Source organism: Oncorhynchus keta, unplaced genomic scaffold (genome assembly GCF_023373465.1).
Source record: "Oncorhynchus keta strain PuntledgeMale-10-30-2019 unplaced genomic scaffold, Oket_V2 Un_scaffold_275_pilon_pilon, whole genome shotgun sequence".
NCBI classification, from domain to species: Eukaryota; Metazoa; Chordata; class Actinopteri; order Salmoniformes; family Salmonidae; genus Oncorhynchus; species Oncorhynchus keta.
This window is the reverse complement of record NW_026290897.1, coordinates 605829-628969: the sequence shown is the minus strand read 5'-3', so window position 1 is coordinate 628969 and position 23141 is coordinate 605829. Positions and strand designations below refer to the sequence as shown.

At 45.3% G+C, this 23141-nt stretch overlaps 1 protein-coding gene across 1 annotated transcript in view; it reads right to left on the bottom strand.

The window, feature by feature from the left end:
* LOC127928475 (uncharacterized) overlaps positions 1-3356 on the bottom strand; it is a 39571-nt gene extending 36215 nt beyond the window's left edge. The window contains exon 1 of the mRNA XM_052515475.1: positions 3178-3356. Coding sequence (XP_052371435.1) covers positions 3178-3356 — 179 coding nt within the window. The remainder of the gene's footprint in view (positions 1-3177) is intronic.
* Positions 3357-23141: the final 19785 nt, after the last annotated feature.

Sequence of the window (23141 nt, the reverse complement as noted above, 5' to 3'; positions counted from 1 at the left end):
GTGTGTTTACATTTTTGGAGGGATGACGTGATTATATTAAGTATAGTTTTATCTAAAAAGCATAATTTAAAAAATCTTTTACAAATTGAATGTTTGTGAAATTCACTGAGGATGGTCCTCCCCTTCCTCCTCTGAGGAGCCTCCACTGTTTGTAATCTACAGTTCCTTCAGAAAGTATTCATACCCCTTGACGTATTCCACATTTAGTTGTGTTGCAGCCTGAATTTAAAAAAATTATTAAATAGATTTTTCTATATCACTCATCTACACACAATACCCCATAATGTCAAAGTGAAAACATATTTTTATAAACGTTAGAAATGTATTGAAAAATATGATCTAATTTACATTATCTAATTTACATAAGTATTCACACCCTTGAGTCAATGTTAGAATCACCTTTAGCAGCGATTACAGCTGTGATTCTTTCTGGGTACGTCTCTAAGAGCTTTGCACACCTGGATTGTACCATATTTGCACTCTTCAAGCTCTGTCAAATTGGTTGTTGATTATTGCCATACATTTTCAAGCAGATTTAAGTCAAACTGTAACTCAGACACACAGGAACATTCACTGTCTTCTTGGTAAGCAACTCCAGAGTAGATTTGGCCTTGTGTTTTAGGTTATTGTCTTGCTGAAAGGTGAATTCATCTTCCAGTGTCTGGTGGAAAGCAGACTGAACCAGGTTTCCTCTAGGATGCTTAGTTTATTTTTGAAAAAACTCCTGAAACAATTAACAATTACAAGCAAACCCATAACATAATGCAGCCCCCACTGTGTTTGAAAATATGGAGAGTTGTACTCAGTAATGTGTTGTATTGGATTTGCCCTAAACATAACCCTTTGTAGTAAAAAAGTGAGTTGCTTTGCCACATTTTTTGCAGTATTACTTTAGTGCCTTTCTTCAAACAGGATTCATGTTTTGGAATATTTTTATTGTGTACAGGCTTCCTTCTTTTCACTCTGTCAGTTAGGTCAGTTTTGTAGAATAACTACAATGTTGTTGATCCATCCTCAGTTTTCTCCTATCAAAACCATTAAACTCTGTGACTGTTTTAAAGTCACCATTGGCCTCATGAATTTGGTACTCTGCTCCACCGGCTTGGAACACCTTACAAAATAGTTTTAAACTGGAAGAGTTATCCCGATTATAAAAATAAAAAAAATCATTGATAATGTCACGCCCTGACATTAGAGATCCTTTTTATGTCTCTATTTTGGTTTGGTCAGGGCGTGAGTTGGGATGGGCATTCTATGTTTTGTGTTCTATGTTTTCTATTTCTGTGTGTTTGGCTGGGTGTGGTTCTCAATCAGAGGCAGCTGTCTATCGTTGTCTCTAATTGAGAAACATACGTATGTAGCCTTTTCTCACCTGTGTTTTGTGGGTAGTTTTCTGTTTTTGTGTGTGTCTGCACCAGGCAGAAGTGTTTTGTTCGTTCTCTTTGTTGTTTTTGTTATTCAGTGTTCAGTTCTATTAATAAATCATGAACACTGACCACGCAGCGCTTTGGTTCACTTCTTCAAACAGCTATTACAGATAAGGATTTTGAGGCTGATTCCTTGATCTGTCAATGATTTTAATTAGCTGTTTTATGATTTCGTTATACTTCTGTGATTTTTATGGTTTTTACTAGATTACTTGTAGTTTTTCATGTTTTCTGTCTGAAATTGTGTAATGACTTGGCGCTGCCTATCTTGGCCAGGACACTCTTGAAAAAGAGATTTAAAATCTCAATGAGCCCTTCCTGGTTAAATAAAGGTTAAATATATAGATTTGTTTTGAAATTCTTGAGGTTTCCTTCGTCTCCGGCAACTGAAGTAAGAAGGATGTCTGAATGTTTGTAGTGACTGGATGTGTTGATACATCATCCAAAGTGTAATATCACCATGCTCAAAGGGATATTAAATGTCTGCTTTTCTTTTCACCCATCTACCAATAGGTGTCTTTCTTTGAGAGGAATTGGAAAACCTCTCTGGTCTTTGTGGTTGAAATTCACTGCTCAACTGAGGGACCTTACAGATAATTGTATATGTGGGGTACAGATATGAGGTAGTCGTTCAAAAACCATGTTAAACCCTATTATTGCACACAGAGTGAGTCCATGCAACTTATTATGTGATTTGTTAAGCACCTTTTTATTCCTGAATGAAATTTTAGGCTTGTCATAACACAGGGGTTGAATACTTATTGACTAAAGACATTTCAGCTTTTCATTTTTAATTAATTTGTAAAAATGTTTTAAAAAACAATTATTGTGTGTAGGCCAGTGACAAAAAAATCTACATTTCATCCATTTTAAATTGAGGCTGTAACACAACAAACTGTGGAAAAACTCAAGGGGTGTGAATAGTTTCTAAAGGCACTGTAAATCTAATGTCATGTTGAAATATTTTGTTTATTTCACATTGAATTCACGTTAGTTGACAACTCCACAAAATGTAAAGCTAATATCAGTACCATGACATGAATGGGAGTTGTGCCACAAATGCTAAAACGTTGGCATGTGGAAACAGTGCCATGGAAACTAAACCAAAGCATGTATTGCTGTCATACCTTGTCCATAGACTGCTTACAGGATAAAGAAACCAATGCAATTTTGTTATTTGGGTGAGCTATCCCTATGCCAATAATTGTGAGATTCAATCAATATGATCATTAACCTTGCTCTCTGACCGTTAGCTTTCAAATACTGCCCTGATTCAAACGATACAAGATTTGTGTGTATGTGTGTGTGGAAGTGTAGTATGTCTGTGGGTGTGTATAAAGCCAGTGCAAGAGGGTCAGTAAAAAAAAAGGGGGATTAATGCAAATAGTCTTGGTAGCTGTTCAGGAGTCTTTTGGTCCCAGTCTTGGTGCTCTGGTACGGCTTGCTGTGGTTTAGCAGAAATAATAGTCTATGACTTGTGTGGCTGGAGTCTTTGACAATTTTTAGGGCCTTCCTCTGACACCACCTGATATAGAGGTCCTGGATGACAGGGAGCTCGGCCCCAGTGATGTACTAGGCCATGCGCACTACCCTATGTAGCGCCTTAGGGTTAGATGCCAAGCAGTTGCCATACCAAGTGGTGATGCAGCCAGCCAAGATGCTCTCAAGATGCTCGGCCCTCCGTTTCCTGTAGTCCACAATCTGCTCCTTTGTCTTGCTGACATTGAAGGAGCGGCTTTTGTCCTGTCACCGAACTGCCAGGTCTCTGACCTCCTCCCTGTGGGCTGTCAGATCGTTGTTGGTGATCAGGCCTAGCACCGTCATGTCATCGGCAAACTTAATTATGGTATTGGAGTTGTGCACCGCCTTGCAGTCATGGGTGAACAGGGAATACAGGAGGTGAGTAAGCATGCACTCCGAGGGGTTCATGTGTTGAGGGTCAGCGTGGCGGATGTGTTGTAACCTACCCTAATAACCACCTGTGGGTGGCCCGTCAGGAAGTTCAGGATCCAGGTGCAGAGATCGGTGTTTAATTGCAGGGTCCTTAGCTTAGTGATGAGGCTGAAGTGCACTATGGTGTTGAACTCTCAGCTCTAGTCAAGGAACCACATTCTCACGCAGGTGTTCCTTTTGTCTAGGTGGAAAAAGGGCAGTGTGGAGAGCAGTAGAGATTGGTCATCAGTGAAACTGTTGGGTCGATATGCGAATTGGAGTGGGCCTAGGGTGTCTGGGATGATGGTGTGGATGTGAGCTATGACCAGCCTTTCAAAGCATTTCATGGTTACAGATGTGAGTGCTACAGGGTGATAATCATTTAGACAGGTTACCTTGGTGTTCTTGGGCACAGGGACTATGGTGATCTGCTTGAAACATGTAGGTATTACAGACTGGGTCAGGGTGAGGTTGAAAATATCAGTGAAGATACTTGTTAGCTGAGAAAATGGCGCCGGAGGAGATTGGCCGCCGTTTTAGAGTCTCCTAACCAATTGTGCTATTATGTTGTTTTTTTTGCGATGTTGGTAATTATTTTGTACATAATGTTTCTCTAACCGTATCTTACGGAAGAAAAGATCTTCTGGATATCAGGACAGCGAACACTCACCTCGGATTAGACTAATATTTCTCCAACAACAACAACAGCAGCAAGCAGGACTCGCACGATATTCTCCAAACACCCCACAGGGCTGACATCCCAATTATTTGCAAAAGGAAGCGACGCAGAGGAAGAAGAGCCGAATGCCTCGTCTGGACCCGCAGAAGACAACTAGGAAAGCTGACGTTACCGTCAATATTACTCGCCAACGTGCAATCATTGGACAATAAACTAGACGAGGTAAGATCACGAATATCCTACCAACGGGGGGGTTCTGTGCATATTTGTTAACAACAGCTGGAGCACGAAATCTTAGGAAGTCTCTAGATTTTGCTCGCCTGAAGATAGTATATTGTAATAAATTGCAGACCACACTTCTTGCCTAGAGAGTTCTCAGCTATAATTTTTGTGGCTGTTTTATTTACCATCACAGACAGATGCTGGCACTAAGACCGCACTCAGTCAGCTGTATACGGAAATAAGCAAACAGGAAACCACTCACCCAGAGGCGGCGCTCCTAGTGGCCAGAGACTTTAATGGAGGGAAACTTAAATCAGTTCTACCAAATCTCGATCAATATGTTAAATGTGCAACCAGAGGGAAAAATTATTCTAGATCCCCTGTACTCCACACACAGAGACGTGTACAAAGCTCTCCCTCGCCCTCCATTTGGTAAATCTGACCACAACTCTATCCTCCTGATTCCTGCTTACAAACAAGAATTAAAGCAGGAAGCACCAGTGACTTAGTCTATAAAAAAAATGGTCAGATGAAGCAGATGTTAAACTACAGGACAGCTTTGCTATCACAGACTGGAACATGTTCTGGGATTCTTCCGATGACATTGAGGAATACACCACATCAGTCACTGGCTTTATCGGAGTGTGGTGTCAGGAAAATAACCTCACACTCAACGTCAACAAAACTAAGGAGATGATTGTGGACTTCAGGAAACAGCAGAGGGAACACCCCCCTATCCACATCGATGGAACAGTAGTGGAGAGGGTAGCAAGTTTTAAGTTCCTCGGCATACACATCACAGACAGGAGGCTGAAGAAATTTGGCTTGTCACCAAAAGCACTCACAAACTTCTACAGATGCACAATCGAGAGCATCCTGGCGGGCTGTATCACCGCCTGGTACGGCAACTGCTCCGCCCTCAACCGTAAGGCTCTCCAGAGGGTAGTGAGGTCTGCACAACGCATCACTGGGGGCAAACTACCTGCCCTCCAGGACACCTACACCACCCGATGATACAGGAAGGCCATAAAGATCATCAAGGACATCAACCACCCGAGCCACTGCCTGTTCCCAAACTCTATCATCCAGAAGGCGATGTCAGTACAGGTGCATCAAAGCTGGGACCGAGAGACTGAAAAACAGCTTCTATCTCAAGGCCATCAGACTGTTAAACAGCCACCACTAACAGTGAGTGGCTGCTGCCAACACACTGACACTGACTCAACTCCAGCCACTTTAATAATGGGAATTGATGGGAAATGATGTAAATATATCACTAGCCACTTTAAACAATGCTACCTTATATAATGTTACTTACCCTACATTATTCATCTCATATGCATACGTATATACTGTACTCTATATCATCGACTGCATCCTTATGTAATACATGTATCACTAGCCACTTTAACTATGCCACTTTGTTTACATACTCATCTCATATGTATATACTGTACTCGATACCATCTACTGTATCTTGCCTATGCTGCTCTGTACCATCACTCATTCATATATCCTTATGTACATATTCTTTATCCCCTTACACTGTGTATAGGACAGTAGTTTTGGAATTGTTAGTTAGATCCCTTGTTGGTTATTACTGCATTGTCGGAACTAGAAGCACAAGCATTTCGCTACACTCGCATTAACATCTGCTAACCATGTGTATGTGACAAATAAAATTTGATTTGATTTAAGTGCATTGAGGACGTCGTCCCCACAGTGACTGTACGTACATACCCCAACCAGAAGCCATGGATTACAGGCAACATTCGCACAGAGCTAAAGGGTAGAGATGCCGCTTTCAAGGTGCGGGACTCTAACCCGGAAGCTTACAAGAAATCTCGCTTCGCCCTGCGACGAACCATCAAACAGACCAATACAATGTTTTTTACATTTATTTTTGATTTGATTTGATTTATATAGTGCACTACTTTTGTCCAGTGGCCTGGTGGCCTGGCCTGGGCCTGGCCTGGGAATAGAGTGCCATTTGGGACGCAGACCAGGCTTTCTGTTTCTCTTCTCAGCCAGAGGCTATAACATTCTTCTTGTGAGTAATAGGAAAGTTTGAGAGCCTTTATCTTCTAGCCATTCAGTGTACTGTTTGACTAGCCTGCCTCCACTATGTAAACTGTAGGATTCTCAGAGTTCACAGGGATCACGAGTGGTATTTATTTATTTAGCCAGAAAATAAATATTTCACTTCAGCTGTAGATTAAATTACAAAAAATAAAACGATTGATGATTTATGTGGCTGTCTCTGTGGAAATGACCTGTCATGGTCTGTAATGTCACACCCTCAAAGCACTGAGCCTGACCTGTCTATTCCCATCCCGATACTGTATGTTGAAGCTGTGCACAATGATCTGATTCAAGTATTATGATTGGACTGAGAAAAATTCTTGCAATCTTGAGTAATTGTTCCATGGAATGAAATTGATTCACACCCGACCGAGCGTGAAATGACATTGGCAGATGACATTGCCTGTTGTGCTGTTACAGTGCCTGGAACACAACACATTTCTAATACGAATAATCAGCACCTTTACAGTGAGAAACACACACACACACACACACACACACACACACACACACACACACACACACACACAGACACAGACACAGACACAGACACAGACGCGAACGCGAACGCACACGCACACATACAAACAACACACACTCACACTACTTCTAAGCAATCATTACAGGCAAACTGTCAAGCATTGTGTGTCTGTTATTAATTAATTTATAAATGGAGCACACAGAAGGAAATACACTGAGTGTACAAAACATTATGAACACCTGCCTTCTTTCCATGACTGACTGACCAGGTGAACCTTGTGAAAGCTAGGTGGCGCAGACAGAGATGGCTGCCTCGCTTCGGGTTCCTAGAAAACTATACAGTATTTTCTTTTTTTACGTGTTATTTCTTACATTGTTACCCCAGGAAATCGTTGGTTTTATTACATACAGTTGGGAGGAACCATTGGATATAAGAGCAACGTCAACTCACCAACATTGTGACCAGGAATACGACTTTCCCAAAGCGGATCCTCTGTTTGGACCACCACCCAGGACAATGGATCGGATCCCAGCCGGCGACCCGAAAGACGGAGCGGTCTTCTGGTCAGGCTCCGTAGACGGGCACATCGCGCACCGCGCACCGCGCACCGCTCCTGATCATACTACTCGCCAATGTCCACTCTCTTGATAACAAGGTAGACAAAATCTGAACAAGGGTTGCCTTCCAGAGAGACATCAGAGACTGTAAAGTTCTTTGTTTAACGGAAACATGGCTCACTCGGGATACGTCATCAGAGTCGGTACAGCCACCTGGTTTCTTCACGCATCGCACCGACAGAAACAAGCATCTCTCTGGTAAGAGGAAGGGCGGGGGTTAATTAATTAGTTGATTAACGAGATGTGGTGTGATCATAACAACATACAGGAACTCAAGTCCTTCTGTTCACCTGACTGAGAATTCCTCACAATCAAATGCCGACCGTATTATCTACCAAGAGAATTCTCTTCGTTCATAATCACAGGCGTGTATATTCCCCCCCAAGCAGACACATCGACAGCCATCAAAGAACTTCATTGGACTCTGTGTAAACTGGAAATCCAATTTTTTATTTTTTTTACCTTTATTTTACTAGGCAAGTCAGTTAAGAACAAATTCTTATTTTCAATGACGGCCTAGGAACAGTGGGTTAACTGCCTGTTCAGGGGCAGAGCGACAGATTTGTACCTTGTCAGCTCTGGGATTCGAACTTGCAACCTTTCGGTTACTAGTCCAACGCTCTAACCACTAGGCTACCCTGCCTGAGACTGCAGTTATTGTAGCTGGGGATTTTAACAAGGCTAATCTGAAAACAAGGCTTCCTAAATTTTATCAGCATATCGATTGTGCGATCCGGGCAACCCTGGATCATTGTTATTCTAACTTCAGCGACGCATATGGCTCTCTCCCGCCCTCCTTTCAGAAAAACTGACCACGACTCCATTTTGTTGCTCCCAGCCTATAGACAGAAACTTAAACAGGAAGCACCCGTGCTCAGGTCTATTCAACGCTGGTCCCACCAATCGGATTCCACGCTTCAAGATTGCTTTGATCACGTGGACTGGGTTATGTTCCGCATAGTGTCGACCAACAACATTCATGAATATGTTGATTCGGTGAGCGAGTTTATTAGCAAGTGCATCGGTGATGTTGTACCCACAGCGTCACCAAAACATTCCCCAACCAGAAACCGTGGATTGATGGCAGCATTCACACAAAACTGAAAGCGTGAACCACTGCATTTAATCAGGGCAAGGTGACCGGAAACATGACCGAATACAAACAGTGTAGCTATTCCCTCCGCAAGACAATCAAACAATCTAAGCATCAGTATAGAGACAAAGTAGAGTCACAGTTTAATGGGTCAGACACGAGAGGTATGTGGCAGGGTCTGCAGTCAATCACAGACTGCAAAAGAAAAACCAGCCCCGTCACGGACCACGGTGTCTTGCTCCCAAACAAACTAAACAACTTCTTTGCTTGCTTTGAGGACAATACAGTTCCTCTGACACGGCCTGCTACCAAAACCTGCAAGCTCTCCTTCACTGCAGTCAACATGAGTAAAAGATTTAAACATGTTAACCCTCGCAAGGCTGCAGGCCCAGACGGCATCCCCAGCCGCGTCCTCAGAGCATGCGCAGAACAGCTGGCTGGTGTGTTTACAGACATATTCAATCAATCCTTATCTCAGTCTGCTGTTCCCTCCACCCTACCTGACACCCTAGACCCACTAAAATTTGCTTACCGCCCCAACAACGCAATCACACTGCACACTGTCCTAACCCATCTGGGCAAGAGGAATACCTATGAAAGAATACTGTTCATCGACTACAGCTCAGCATTTAACACCATAGTACCCTCCAAACTCGTCATCAAGTTCGAGACCCTGTGCAACTGGGTCCTGGAATTCCTGACGGGCCGCCCCCAGGTGGTGAGGGTAGGTAACAACATCTCCACCCCACTGATCCTTAACACTGGGGCCCCACAAGGGTGCGTTCTCAGCACTCTCCTGTACTCCCTCTTCACCCATGACTGCATGGCCATGCATGCCTCCAACTCAATCATCAAGTTTGCAGAGGACCCTACAGTGGTAGAAGTGATTACCAACAACGACGAGATGGCCTACAGGGAGGAGGTGAGAGCCCTCAGATTGTGGTGTCAGGAAAATAACCTCACACTCATTGTCAACAAAACAAAGGAGATCATCATGGACTTCAGGAACCACCAGAGGGAGCAGCCCCCTATCCACATCGACAGGACAGTAGTGGGGAAGGTGGAAAGTTTTAAGTTCCTCGGCATACACATCACGGACAAACTGAAATGGTCCACCCACACAGACAGCGTGGTGAAGAAGGCGCAGCAGCGCCTCTTCAAGCTCCGGAGACTGAAGAAATTTGGCTTGTCACCAAAAACACTCACAAACTTTTACAGATGCACAATCGAGAGCATCCTGTCGGGCTGTATCACCGTCTGGTAGGGCAACTGCTCCGCCCACAACTGTAAGGCTTTCCAGTGGGTAGTGAGGTCTGCACAACGTCTCACCGGGGCCAAACTACCTACCCTCCAGGACACCAACACCACCCAATGTCACAGGAAGGCCAAAAAAATCATCAAGGAGAACAACCACCAGAGTCACTGCCTGTTCAGCCCCCTATCATCCAGAAGGTGAGGTCAGTACAGGTGCATCAAAGCGGTGACCGTGAGACTGAAAAACAGCTTCTATCTCAAGGCCATCAGACAGTTAAACACCCATCACTAACATTGAGTGGCTGCTGTAAACATAGAGACTCAACTCTAGCCACTTTAAAATTGGAAAAATGGATGTAATAAATGTATCACTAGCCATGTTAAACAATGACACTGTATAAAATGTTTACATACCCTACATCATCATCACTCATCTCATATGTATATACTGTACTCGATACCATCTACTGCATCTTGCCTATGCCGTTCGGCCATCACTCATTCATATATTTTTATGTACACATTCTTATTAATTCATTTACACTTGTCTGTATAAGGTAGTTGTTGTGAAATTGTTAGATTACTTGTTAGATATTACTTCATGGTCGGAACTAGAAGCACAAGCATTTTGCTACACTCGCGTTAACGTCTGCTAACCATGTTTATGTGACAAATAAAATTAGATTTTATTTGTTAAATCCACTTCAATCAGTGTAGAGTGTAGATGAAGGGGAGGAGAAAAGTTAAAGAAGGATTGTTAAGCTTTGAGATAATTGAGACATTATGTATGTGTGCCAATCAGAGTGTGAATGGGCAAGACAAAATATTTAAGTACCTTTGAACAGGGTATGGTAGTAGGTGCCAGGCACAACCAGTTTGAGTATGTTAAGAACTGCAACGCTGCTGGGATTTCATGCTTAACAGTTACCCGTGTGTATCAAGAATCGTCCACCACCCAAAGGACATCCAGCCAACTTTACACAACTGTGGAACGCATTGGAGTCAACATAGGCCAGCATCTCTGTGGAACGCTTTGGACACCTTTTACAGTGCCCCGACGAACTGAGGCTGTTCTGAGGGCAAAAGAGAGTGGTGCAACTCAATATTAGGAAGGTGTTTTTAATGTTTTGTTTACTCAGTGTATATAATTGAATTAATTACACTTGAAATTAGTGTTTTCTATTTACTGTGTGAGGGATTAGGATGTTTATTATTTTCGTTGTTTTATGTCTTGTGAATGCTTCCTTTCCCACCAGACAATTTGTACTTTCATCTTCACGGGATTAGAAACAAAACATCTGAAAATCTGTTTTTGAATTGATTCTCTCACTTACCAAAGAAATAAACACATACTGTATTCTGTACAAATTGCAAATACCACATTGATATATGCAAAAAGCTAGATTCTTGAGCTAGGCTCCTGTATAATCATTGCAGAATTTCCTGAACCATACAGTACTGACGCTCCATATTGTGTCACAAGAACCATTGTGAAGCCCTATGTAGTGAGCTCCTGGGTGGTAGCTGATACATGTTGTCGTGGTCTCTCTATGGTCCTTTCAGTCTGTTTCTCCCTCTGAACAACGATATTAGCTCAGTGGATCTCTGAGGGTATGGACGACGACACTGCAGCTCAGTAAACAGGGTGACCTAATTCTGTGTCCTCTGCCTCTGCTCTACAGCCAGCCAGCCTGCTGAACTAACACTCACTGACTACATCACAAATGGTACCCTACTCCCACATAGAGCACTACTTTTGACCCGGACCCATAGGGTTCTGTTTAAAAGCAGTGCACTACATAGGGACTTGGGTGCCATTTGAGATGCATGACACTCATTACATGCAGAGCATTTATCTGGACCCGCATCCCTCCATCTTTCTTCTGTCTCACCAACTGCCTGGGTAAATATAACTGTTTGTCCAGAGAAAATCCTGGCAGTGGATGCAAATTATGAGAGTAAAGATCATAAACCAGGGTTCAGTGGAAATCAATAGAGATTGATTAACTACTCTTAGGAAAAATTTACTGTGGACATATTTATAATGTGTATAATGTAAAATGATGAACACAATGCAAATCTAAAATGGGAGCATGGAATTAGTAACTCCATTTTGCAGAAAGAGCTTTATTGGCTAATCAATTTGTAAAAGATAAACGCTTGTTTTGTTCTGATAAAATAATTTAGTGATGTATAGTTCATCAAGTCAACAATAAGGAGTACGAAGAAAAATTATTTTCAGATCTTCAAGAGATGTTTGGATCAGTTGGTAAAGTTGGTGGTCCTGTATGGGTCAGTTGGTATAGTTGGGGTTCTGTATGGGTCAGTTGGTATAGTTGGTGGTCCTGTATGGGTCAGTTGGTATAGTTAGTGGTCCTGTATGGGTCAGTTGGTATAGTTGGTGGTCCTGTATGGGTCAGTTGGTATAGTTGGGGTTCTGTATGGGTCAGTTGGTATAGTTGGTGGTCCTGTATGGGTCAGTTGATATAGTTGGTGGTCCTGTATGGGTCAGTTGGTATAGTTGGTGGTCCTGTATGGGTCAGTTGGTATAGTTGGGGTTCTGTATGGGTCAGTTGGTATAGTTGGTGGTCCTGTATGGGTCAGTTGATATAGTTGGTGATCCTGTATGGGTCAGTTGGTATAGTTAGTGGTCCTGTATGGGTCAGTTGATATAGTTGGTGGTCCTGTATGGGTCAGTTGGTATAGTTGGTGGTCCTGTGTGGGTCAGTTGATATAGTTGGTGGTCCTGTGTGGGTCAGTTGGTATAGTTGGTGGTCCTGTGTGGGTCAGTTGGTATAGTTGGTGGTCCTGTATGGGTCAGTTGGTATAGTTGGTGGTCCTGTGTGGGTCAGTTGATATAGTTGGTGGTCCTGTGTGGGTCAGTTGATATAGTTGGTGGTCCTGTATAGGTCAGTTGATATAGTTAGTGGTCCTGTATGGGTCAGTTGGTATAGTTGGTGGTCCTGTATGGGTCAGTTGGTATAGTTGGTGGTCCTGTGTGGGTCAGTTGGTATAGTTGGTGGTCCTCTATGGGTCAGTTGGTATAGTTGTTGGTCCTGTATGTGTCAGTTGGTAGAGTTGGTGGTCCTGTATGGGTCAGTTGGTATAGTTGGTGGTTCTATATGGATCAGTTATTAGAGTTGGTGGTCCTGTGTGGGTCAGTTGGTATAGTTGGTGGTCCTGTATGGCCCAGTTGATATAGTTAGTGGTCCTGTGTGGGTCAGTTGGTATAGTTGGTGGTCCTGTATGGGTCAGTTGATATAGTTGGTGGTCCTGCATGGCCCAGTTGGTATAGTTGGTGGTCCTGTATGGCCCAGTTGGTATAGTTGGTGGTCCTGCATGGCCCAGTTGGTATAGTTGGTGGTCCTGTATGGGTCAGTTCATAGAGTTGGTGGTCCTGTATGGCCCAGTTGGTATAGTTGGTGGTCCTGTATGGCCCAGTTGGTAGAGTTGGTGGTCCTGCATGGCCCAGTTGGTATAGTTGGTGGTCCTGTATGGGTCAGTTCATAGAGTTGGTGGTCCTGTATGGCCCAGTTGGTATAGTTGGTGGTCCTGTATGGGTCAGTTGGTATAGTTGGTGGTCCTGTATGGGTCAGTTGGTATAGTTGGTGGTCCTGTATGGCCCAGTTGGTATAGTTGGTGGTCCTGTATGGGTCAGTTGGTATAGTTAGTGGTCCTGTTTGGGCCAGTTGATATAGTTGGTGGTCCTGTGTGGGTCAGTTGATATAGTTGGTGGTCCTGTATAGGTCAGTTGATATAGTTAGTGGTCCTGTATGGGTCAGTTGGTATAGTTAGTGGTCCTGTATGGGTCAGTTGGTATAGTTGGTGGTCCTGTGTGGGTCAGTTGGTATAGTTGGTGGTCCTGTATGCGTCAGTTGATATAGTTAGTGTTCCTCTATGGGTCAGTTGGTATAGTTGGTGGTCCTGTATGTGTCAGTTGGTAGAGTTGGTGGTCCTGTATGGGTCAGTTGGTATAGTTGGTGGTTCTATATGGATCAGTTATTAGAGTTGGTGGTCCTGTGTGGGTCAGTTGGTATAGTTGGTGGTCCTGTATGGCCCAGTTGATATAGTTGGTGGTCCTATGTGGGTCAGTTGGTATAGTTGCTGGTGCTGTATGGGTCAGTTGGTATAGTTGGTGGTCCTGTATGGCCCAGTTGGTATAGTTAGTGGTCCTGTGTGGGTCAGTTGGTATAGTTGGTGGTCCTGTATGGGTCAGTTGATATAGTTGGTGGTCCTGCATGGCCCAGTTGGTATAGTTGGTGGTCCTGTATGGCCCAGTTGGTATAGTTGGTGGTCCTGTATGGGTCAGTTCATAGAGTTGGTGGTCCTGTATGGCCCAGTTGGGATAGTTGGTGGTCCTGTATGGCCCAGTTGGTAGAGTTGGTGGTCCTGCATGGCCCAGTTGGTATAGTTGGTGGTCCTGTATGGGTCAGTTCATAGAGTTGGTGGTCCTGTATGGCCCAGTTGGTATAGTTGGTGGTCCTGTATGGGTCAGTTGGTATAGTTGGTGGTCCTGTATGGGTCAGTTGGTATAGTTGGTGGTCCTGTATGGCCCAGTTGGTATAGTTGTTGGTCCTGTATGGGTCAGTTGGTATAGTTGGTGGTCCTGTATGGGTCAGTTGGTATAGTTAGTGGTCCTGTTTGGGCCAGTTGGTATAGTTAATGGTCCTGTATGGGTCAGTTGGTATAGATAGCTGTCCTGTGTGGGTCAGTTGGTATAGTTGGGGTTCTGTATGGGTCAGTTGGTATAGTTGGTGGTCCTGTATGGCCCAGTTGGTATAGTTGTTGGTCCTGTATGGGTCAGTTGGTATAGTTGGTGGTCCTGTATGGGTCAGTTGGTATAGTTAGTGGTCCTGTATGGGTCAGTTGGTATAGTTGGTGGTCCTGTATGGGTCAGTTGGTATAGTTGGGGTTCTGTATGGGTCAGTTGGTATAGTTGGTGGTCCTGTATGGGTCAGTTGATATAGTTGGTGGTCCTGTATGGGTCAGTTGGTATAGTTGGTGGTCCTGTATGGGTCAGTTGGTATAGTTGGGGTTCTGTATGGGTCAGTTGGTATAGTTGGTGGTCCTGTATGGGTCAGTTGATATAGTTGGTGATCCTGTATGGGTCAGTTGGTATAGTTAGTGGTCCTGTATGGGTCAGTTGATATAGTTGGTGGTCCTGTATGGGTCAGTTGGTATAGTTGGTGGTCCTGTGTGGGTCAGTTGATATAGTTGGTGGTCCTGTGTGGGTCAGTTGGTATAGTTGGTGGTCCTGTGTGGGTCAGTTGGTATAGTTGGTGGTCCTGTATGGGTCAGTTGGTATAGTTGGTGGTCCTGTGTGGGTCAGTTGATATAGTTGGTGGTCCTGTGTGGGTCAGTTGATATAGTTGGTGGTCCTGTATAGGTCAGTTGATATAGTTAGTGGTCCTGTATGGGTCAGTTGGTATAGTTGGTGGTCCTGTATGGGTCAGTTGGTATAGTTGGTGGTCCTGTGTGGGTCAGTTGGTATAGTTGGTGGTCCTCTATGGGTCAGTTGGTATAGTTGGTGGTCCTGTATGTGTCAGTTGGTAGAGTTGGTGGTCCTGTATGGGTCAGTTGGTATAGTTGGTGGTTCTATATGGATCAGTTATTAGAGTTGGTGGTCCTGTGTGGGTCAGTTGGTATAGTTGGTGGTCCTGTATGGCCCAGTTGATATAGTTAGTGGTCCTGTGTGGGTCAGTTGGTATAGTTGGTGGTCCTGTATGGGTCAGTTGATATAGTTGGTGGTCCTGCATGGCCCAGTTGGTATAGTTGGTGGTCCTGTATGGCCCAGTTGGTATAGTTGGTGGTCCTGCATGGCCCAGTTGGTATAGTTGGTGGTCCTGTATGGGTCAGTTCATAGAGTTGGTGGTCCTGTATGGCCCAGTTGGTATAGTTGGTGGTCCTGTATGGCCCAGTTGGTAGAGTTGGTGGTCCTGCATGGCCCAGTTGGTATAGTTGGTGGTCCTGTATGGGTCAGTTCATAGAGTTGGTGGTCCTGTATGGCCCAGTTGGTATAGTTGGTGGTCCTGTATGGGTCAGTTGGTATAGTTAGTGGTCCTGTTTGGGCCAGTTGATATAGTTGGTGGTCCTGTGTGGGTCAGTTGATATAGTTGGTGGTCCTGTATAGGTCAGTTGATATAGTTAGTGGTCCTGTATGTGTCAGTTGGTATAGTTGGTGGTCCTGTATGGGTCAGTTGGTATAGTTGGTGGTCCTGTGTGGGTCAGTTGGTATAGTTGGTGGTCCTGTATGGGTCAGTTGGTATAGTTGGTGGTCCTGTATGCGTCAGTTGATATAGTTAGTGTTCCTCTATGGGTCAGTTGGTATAGTTGGTGGTCCTGTATGTGTCAGTTGGTAGAGTTGGTGGTCCTGTATGGGTCAGTTGGTATAGTTGGTGGTTCTATATGGATCAGTTATTAGAGTTGGTGGTCCTGTGTGGGTCAGTTGGTATAGTTGGTGGTCCTGTATGGCCCAGTTGATATAGTTGGTGGTCCTATGTGGGTCAGTTGGTATAGTTGCTGGTGCTGTATGGGTCAGTTGGTATAGTTGGTGGTCCTGTATGGCCCAGTTGGTATAGTTAGTGGTCCTGTGTGGGTCAGTTGGTATAGTTGGTGGTCCTGTATGGGTCAGTTGATATAGTTGGTGGTCCTGCATGGCCCAGTTGGTATAGTTGGTGGTCCTGTATGGCCCAGTTGGTATAGTTGGTGGTCCTGTATGGGTCAGTTCATAGAGTTGGTGGTCCTGTATGGCCCAGTTGGGATAGTTGGTGGTCCTGTATGGCCCAGTTGGTAGAGTTGGTGGTCCTGCATGGCCCAGTTGGTATAGTTGGTGGTCCTGTATGGGTCAGTTCATAGAGTTGGTGGTCCTGTATGGCCCAGTTGGTATAGTTGGTGGTCCTGTATGGGTCAGTTGGTATAGTTGGTGGTCCTGTATGGGTCAGTTGGTATAGTTGGTGGTCCTGTATGGCCCAGTTGGTATAGTTGGTGGTCCTGTATGGGTCAGTTGGTATAGTTAGTGGTCCTGTTTGGGCCAGTTGATATAGTTGGTGGTCCTGTGTGGGTCAGTTGATATAGTTGGTGGTCCTGTATAGGTCAGTTGATATAGTTAGTGGTCCTGTATGGGTCAGTTGGTATAGTTGGTGGTCCTGTATGGGTCAGTTGGTATAGTTGGTGGTCCTGTGTGGGTCAGTTGGTATAGTTGGTGGTCCTGTATGGGTCAGTTGGTATAGTTGGTGGTCCTGTATGCGTCAGTTGATATAGTTAGTGTTCCTCTATGGGTCAGTTGGTATAGTTGGTGGTCCTGTATGTGTCAGTTGGTAGAGTTGGTGGTCCTGTATGGGTCAGTTGGTATAGTTGGTGGTTCTATATGGATCAGTTATTAGAGTTGGTGGTCCTGTGTGGGTCAGTTGGTATAGTTGGTGGTCCTGTATGGCCCAGTTGATATAGTTGGTGGTCCTATGTGGGTCAGTTGGTATAGTTGCTGGTGCTGTATGGGTCAGTTGGTATAGTTGGTGGTCCTGTATGGCCCAGTTGGTATAGTTAGTGGTCCTGTGTGGGTCAGTTGGTATAGTTGGTGGTCCTGTATGGGTCAGTTGATATAGTTGGTGGTCCTGCATGGCCCAGTTGGTATAGTTGGTGGTCCTGTATGGCCCAGTTGGTATAGTTGGTGGTCCTGTATGGGTCAGTTCATAGAGTTGGTGGTCCTGTATGGCCCAGTTGGGATAGTTGGTGGTCCTGTATGGCCCAGTTGGTAGAGTTGGTGGTCCTGCATGGCCCAGTTGGTATAGTTGGTGGTCCTGTATGGGTCAGTTGGTATAGTTGGTGGTCCTGTGTGGGTCAGTTGGTATAGTTGGTGGTCCTCTATGGGTCAGTTGGTATAGTTGGTGGTCCTGTATGTGTCAGTTGGTAGAGTTGGTGGTCCTGTATGGGTCAGTTGGTATAGTTGGTGGTTCTATATGGATCAGTTATTAGAGTTGGTGGTCCTGTGTGGGTCAGTTGGTATAGTTGGTGGTCCTGTATGGCCCAGTTGATATAGTTAGTGGTCCTGTGTGGGTCAGTTGGTATAGTTGGTGGTCCTGTATGGGTCAGTTGATATAGTTGGTGGTCCTGCATGGCCCAGTTGGTATAGTTGGTGGTCCTGTATGGCCCAGTTGGTATAGTTGGTGGTCCTGCATGGCCCAGTTGGTATAGTTGGTGGTCCTGTATGGGTCAGTTCATAGAGTTGGTGGTCCTGTATGGCCCAGTTGGTATAGTTGGTGGTCCTGTATGGCCCAGTTGGTAGAGTTGGTGGTCCTGCATGGCCCAGTTGGTATAGTTGGTGGTCCTGTATGGGTCAGTTCATAGAGTTGGTGGTCCTGTATGGCCCAGTTGGTATAGTTGGTGGTCCTGTATGGGTCAGTTGGTATAGTTGGTGGTCCTGTATGGGTCAGTTGGTATAGTTGGTGGTCCTGTATGGCCCAGTTGGTATAGTTGGTGGTCCTGTATGGGTCAGTTGGTATAGTTAGTGGTCCTGTTTGGGCCAGTTGATATAGTTGGTGGTCCTGTGTGGGTCAGTTGATATAGTTGGTGGTCCTGTATAGGTCAGTTGATATAGTTAGTGGTCCTGTATGGGTCAGTTGGTATAGTTGGTGGTCCTGTATGGGTCAGTTGGTATAGTTGGTGGTCCTGTGTGGGTCAGTTGGTATAGTTGGTGGTCCTGTATGGGTCAGTTGGTATAGTTGGTGGTCCTGTATGCGTCAGTTGATATAGTTAGTGTTCCTCTATGGGTCAGTTGGTATAGTTGGTGGTCCTGTATGTGTCAGTTGGTAGAGTTGGTGGTCCTGTATGGGTCAGTTGGTATAGTTGGTGGTTCTATATGGATCAGTTATTAGAGTTGGTGGTCCTGTGTGGGTCAGTTGGTATAGTTGGTGGTCCTGTATGGCCCAGTTGATATAGTTGGTGGTCCTATGTGGGTCAGTTGGTATAGTTGCTGGTGCTGTATGGGTCAGTTGGTATAGTTGGTGGTCCTGTATGGCCCAGTTGGTATAGTTAGTTGTCCTGTGTGGGTCAGTTGGTATAGTTGGTGGTCCTGTATGGGTCAGTTGATATAGTTGGTGGTCCTGCATGGCCCAGTTGGTATAGTTGGTGGTCCTGTATGGCCCAGTTGGTATAGTTGGTGGTCCTGTATGGGTCAGTTCATAGAGTTGGTGGTCCTGTATGGCCCAGTTGGGATAGTTGGTGGTCCTGTATGGCCCAGTTGGTAGAGTTGGTGGTCCTGCATGGCCCAGTTGGTATAGTTGGTGGTCCTGTATGGGTCAGTTCATAGAGTTGGTGGTCCTGTATGGCCCAGTTGGTATAGTTGGTGGTCCTGTATGGGTCAGTTCATAGAGTTGGTGGTCCTGTATGGCCCAGTTGGTATAGTTGGTGGTCCTGTATGGGTCAGTTGGTATAGTTGGTGGTCCTGTATGGGTCAGTTGGTATAGTTGGTGGTCCTGTATGGCCCAGTTGGTATAGTTGTTGGTCCTGTATGGGTCAGTTGGTATAGTTGGTGGTCCTGTATGGGTCAGTTGGTATAGTTAGTGGTCCTGTTTGGGCCAGTTGGTATAGTTAATGGTCCTGTATGGGTCAGTTGGTATAGATAGCTGTCCTGTGTGGGTCAGTTGGTATAGTTAGTGGTCCTGCATGGGTGAGTTGGTATAGATGGTTGTCCTGTATGGGTCAATTGGTATAGATGGTGGTCCTTTATGGGTTAGTTGGTATAGATGGTGATCCTGTATGGGTCAGTTCATAGAGTTGGTGGTCCTGTATGGGTCAGTTCATAGAGTTGGTGGTCTTGTATGGGTCAGTTCAAGGAGTTGGTGCTCCTGTATGGGTCAGTTGGTATAGTTGGTGGTCCTGTATGGGTCAGTTGGTATAGTTGGTGGTCCTCTATGGGTCAGTTGGTATAGTTGGTGGTCCTGTATGGGTCAGTTGGTATAGTTAGTGTTCCTCTATCGGTCAGTTGGTATAGATAGCTGTCCTGTGTGGGTCAGTTGGTATAGTTAGTGGTCCTGCATGGGTCAGTTGGTATAGATGGTTGTCCTGTATGGGTCAGTTGGTATAGATGGTGGTCCTGTATGGGTCAGTTGGTATAGATGGTGGTCCTGTATGGGTCAGTTGGTATAGTTGGTGGTCCTCTATGGGTCAGTTGGTATAGTTGGTGGTCCTGTATGGGTCAGTTGGTATAGTTAGTGTTCCTCTATCGGTCAGTTGGTATAGTTAGCTGTCCTGTGTGGGTCAGTTGGTATAGTTAGTGGTCCTGCATGGGTCAGTTGGTATAGATGGTTGTCCTGTATGGGTCAGTTGGTATAGATGGTGGTCCTGTGTGGGTCAGTTGGTATAGTTGGTGGTCCTGTATGGGTCAGTTGGTATAGTTGGTGGTCCTGTATGCGTCAGTTGATATAGTTAGTGTTCCTCTATGGGTCAGTTGGTATAGTTGCTGGTCCTGTATGTGTCAGTTGGTATAGTGGGTGGTCCTGTATTGGGTCAGTTGGTAGAGTTGGTGGTCCTGTATGGGTCAGTTTGTATAGTTGGTGGTTCTATATGGATCAGTTATTAGAGTTGGTGGTCCTGTGTGGGTCAGTTGGTATAGTTAGTGGTCCTCTATGGGTCAGTTGGTATAGTTGGTGGTCCTGTATGGGTCAGTTGGTATAGTTAGTGTTCCCCTATCGGTCAGTTGGTATAGTTGGTGGTCCTGTATGGGTCAGTTGGTATAGTTAGTGGTCCTGTATGGGTCAGTTGGTATAGTTGGTGGTCCTGTATGGGTCAGTTGGTATAGTTGGTGGTCCTGTGTGGGTCAGTTGGTATAGTTGGTGGTCCTGTATGGGTCAGTTGGTATAGTTGGTGGTCCTGTATGCGTCATTTGATATAGTTAGTGTTCCTCTATGGGTCAGTTGGTATAGTTGCTGGTCCTGTATGTGTCAGTTGGTATAGTTGGTGGTCCTGTTTTGGGTCAGTTGGTAGAGTTGGTGGTCCTGTATGGGTCAGTTGGTATAGTTGGTGGTTCTATATGGATCAGTTATTAGAGTTGGTGGTCCTGTGTGGGTCAGTTGGTATAGTTAGTGGTCCTCTATGGGTCAGTTGGTATAGTTGGTGGTCCTCTATGGGTCAGTTGGTATAGTTGGTGGTCCTGTATGGCCCAGTTGGTATAGTTGGTGGTCCTGTATGGGTCAGTTGATATAGTTGGTGGTCCTGTATGGGTCAGTTGGTATAGTTGGTGGTCCTGTATGGGTCAGGTGGTATAGTTGGTGGTCCTGTATTGGGTCAGTTGGTAGAGTTGGTGGTCCTGTATGGGTCAGTTGGTATAGTTGGTGGTTCTATATGGATCAGTTATTAGATTTGGTGGTCCTGTGTGGGTCAGTTGGTATAGTTGGTGGTCCTCTATGGGTCAGTTGGTATAGTTGGTGGTCCTCTATGGCCCAGTTGGTATAGTTGGTGGTCCTGTATGGCCCAGTTGGTATAGTTAGTGGTCCTGTGTGGGTCAGTTGGTATAGTTGGTGTTCCTGCATGGGACAGTTCATAGAGTTGGTGGTCCTGTATGGCCCAGTTGGTATAGTTGGTGGTCCTGTATGGGTCAGTTGGTATAGTTAGTGGTCCTTTTTGGGCCAGTTGGTGTAGTTAATGGTCCTGTATGGGTCAGTTGGTATAGATAGCTGTCCTGTGTGGGTCAGTTGGTATAGTTAGTGGTCCTGCATGGGTCAGTTGGTATAGATGGTTGTCCTGTATGGGTCAATTGGTATAGATGGTGGTCCTGTATGGGTCAGTTGGTATAGATGGTGGTCCTGTATGGGTCAGATGGTATAGATGGTGGTCCTTTATGGGTTGGTTGGTATAGATGGTGATCCTGTATGGGTCAGTTCATAGAGTTGGTGGTCCTGTATGGGTCAGTTCATAGAGTTGGTGGTCCTGTATGGGTCAGTTCAAGGAGTTGGTGCTCCTGTATGGGTCAGGTGGTATAGTTGGTGGTCCTGTATGGGTCAGGTGGTATAGTTGGTGGTCCTGTATGGGTCAGGTGGTATAGTTGGTGGTCCTGCATGGGTCAGGTGGTATAGTTGGTGGTCCTGTATGGGTCAGTTGGTATAGTTGGTGGTCCTGTATGGGTCAGGTGGTATAGTTGGTGGTCCTGTGTGGGTCAGTTGGTATAGTTGGTGGTCCTGTATGGGTCAGGTGGTATAGTTGGTGGTCCTGTATGGGTCAGTTGGTATAGTTAGTGGTCCTGCATGGGTCAGGTGGTATAGTTGGTGGTCCTGTGTGGGTCAGTTGGTATAGTTGCTGGTGCTGTATGGGTCAGTTGGTATAGTTGGTGGTCCTGTATGGGTCAGTTCAAGGAGTTGGTGCTCCTGTATGGGTCAGTTCATAGAGTTGGTGGTCCCGTATGGGTCAGTTCATAGAGTTGGTGGTCCTGTATGGGTCAGGTGGTTTAGTTAGTGGTCCTGTATGGGTCAGTTGGTATAGTTGGTGGTCCTGTATGGGTCAGTTGGTATAGTTGGTGGTCCTGTGTGGGTCAGTTGGTATAGTTGCTGGTGCTGTATGGGTCAGGTGGTATAGTTGGTGGTCCTGTATGGGTCAGTTGGTATAGTTGGTGGTCCTGTATGGGTCAGTTGGTATAGTTGGTGGTCCTGTATGGCCCAGTTGATATAGTTGGTGGTCCTATGTGGCCCAGTTGGTATAGTTAGTGGTCCTGTATGGGTCAGTTGGTATAGTTGGTGGTCCTGTGTGCGTCAGTTGGTATAGTTGCTGGTGCTGTATGGGTCAGGTGGTATAGTTGGTGGTCCTGTATGGGTCAGTTGGTATAGTTGGTGGTCCTGTATGGGTCAGGTGGTATAGTTGGTGGTCCTGTATGGGTCAGGTGGTATAGTTGGTGGTCCTGTATGGGTCAGGTGGTATAGTTGGTGGTCCTGCATGGGTCAGGTGGTATAGTTGGTGGTCCTGTATGGGTCAGTTGGTATAGTTGGTGGTCCTGTATGGGTCAGGTGGTATAGTTGGTGGTCCTGTGTGGGTCAGTTGGTATAGTTGGTGGTCCTGTATGGGTCAGGTGGTATAGTTGGTGGTCCTGTATGGGTCAGTTGGTATAGTTAGTGGTCCTGCATGGGTCAGGTGGTATAGTTGGTGGTCCTGTGTGGGTCAGTTGGTATAGTTGCTGGTGCTGTATGGGTCAGTTGGTATAGTTGGTGGTCCTGTATGGGTCAGTTGGTATAGATGGTGGTCCTGTATGGGTCAGTTGGTATAGATGGTGGTCCTGTATGGATCAGTTGGTATAGTTGGTGGTCCTGTATGGGTCAGTTGGTATAGATGGTGGTCCTGTATGGGTCATTTGGTATAGTTAGTGATGGGTCAG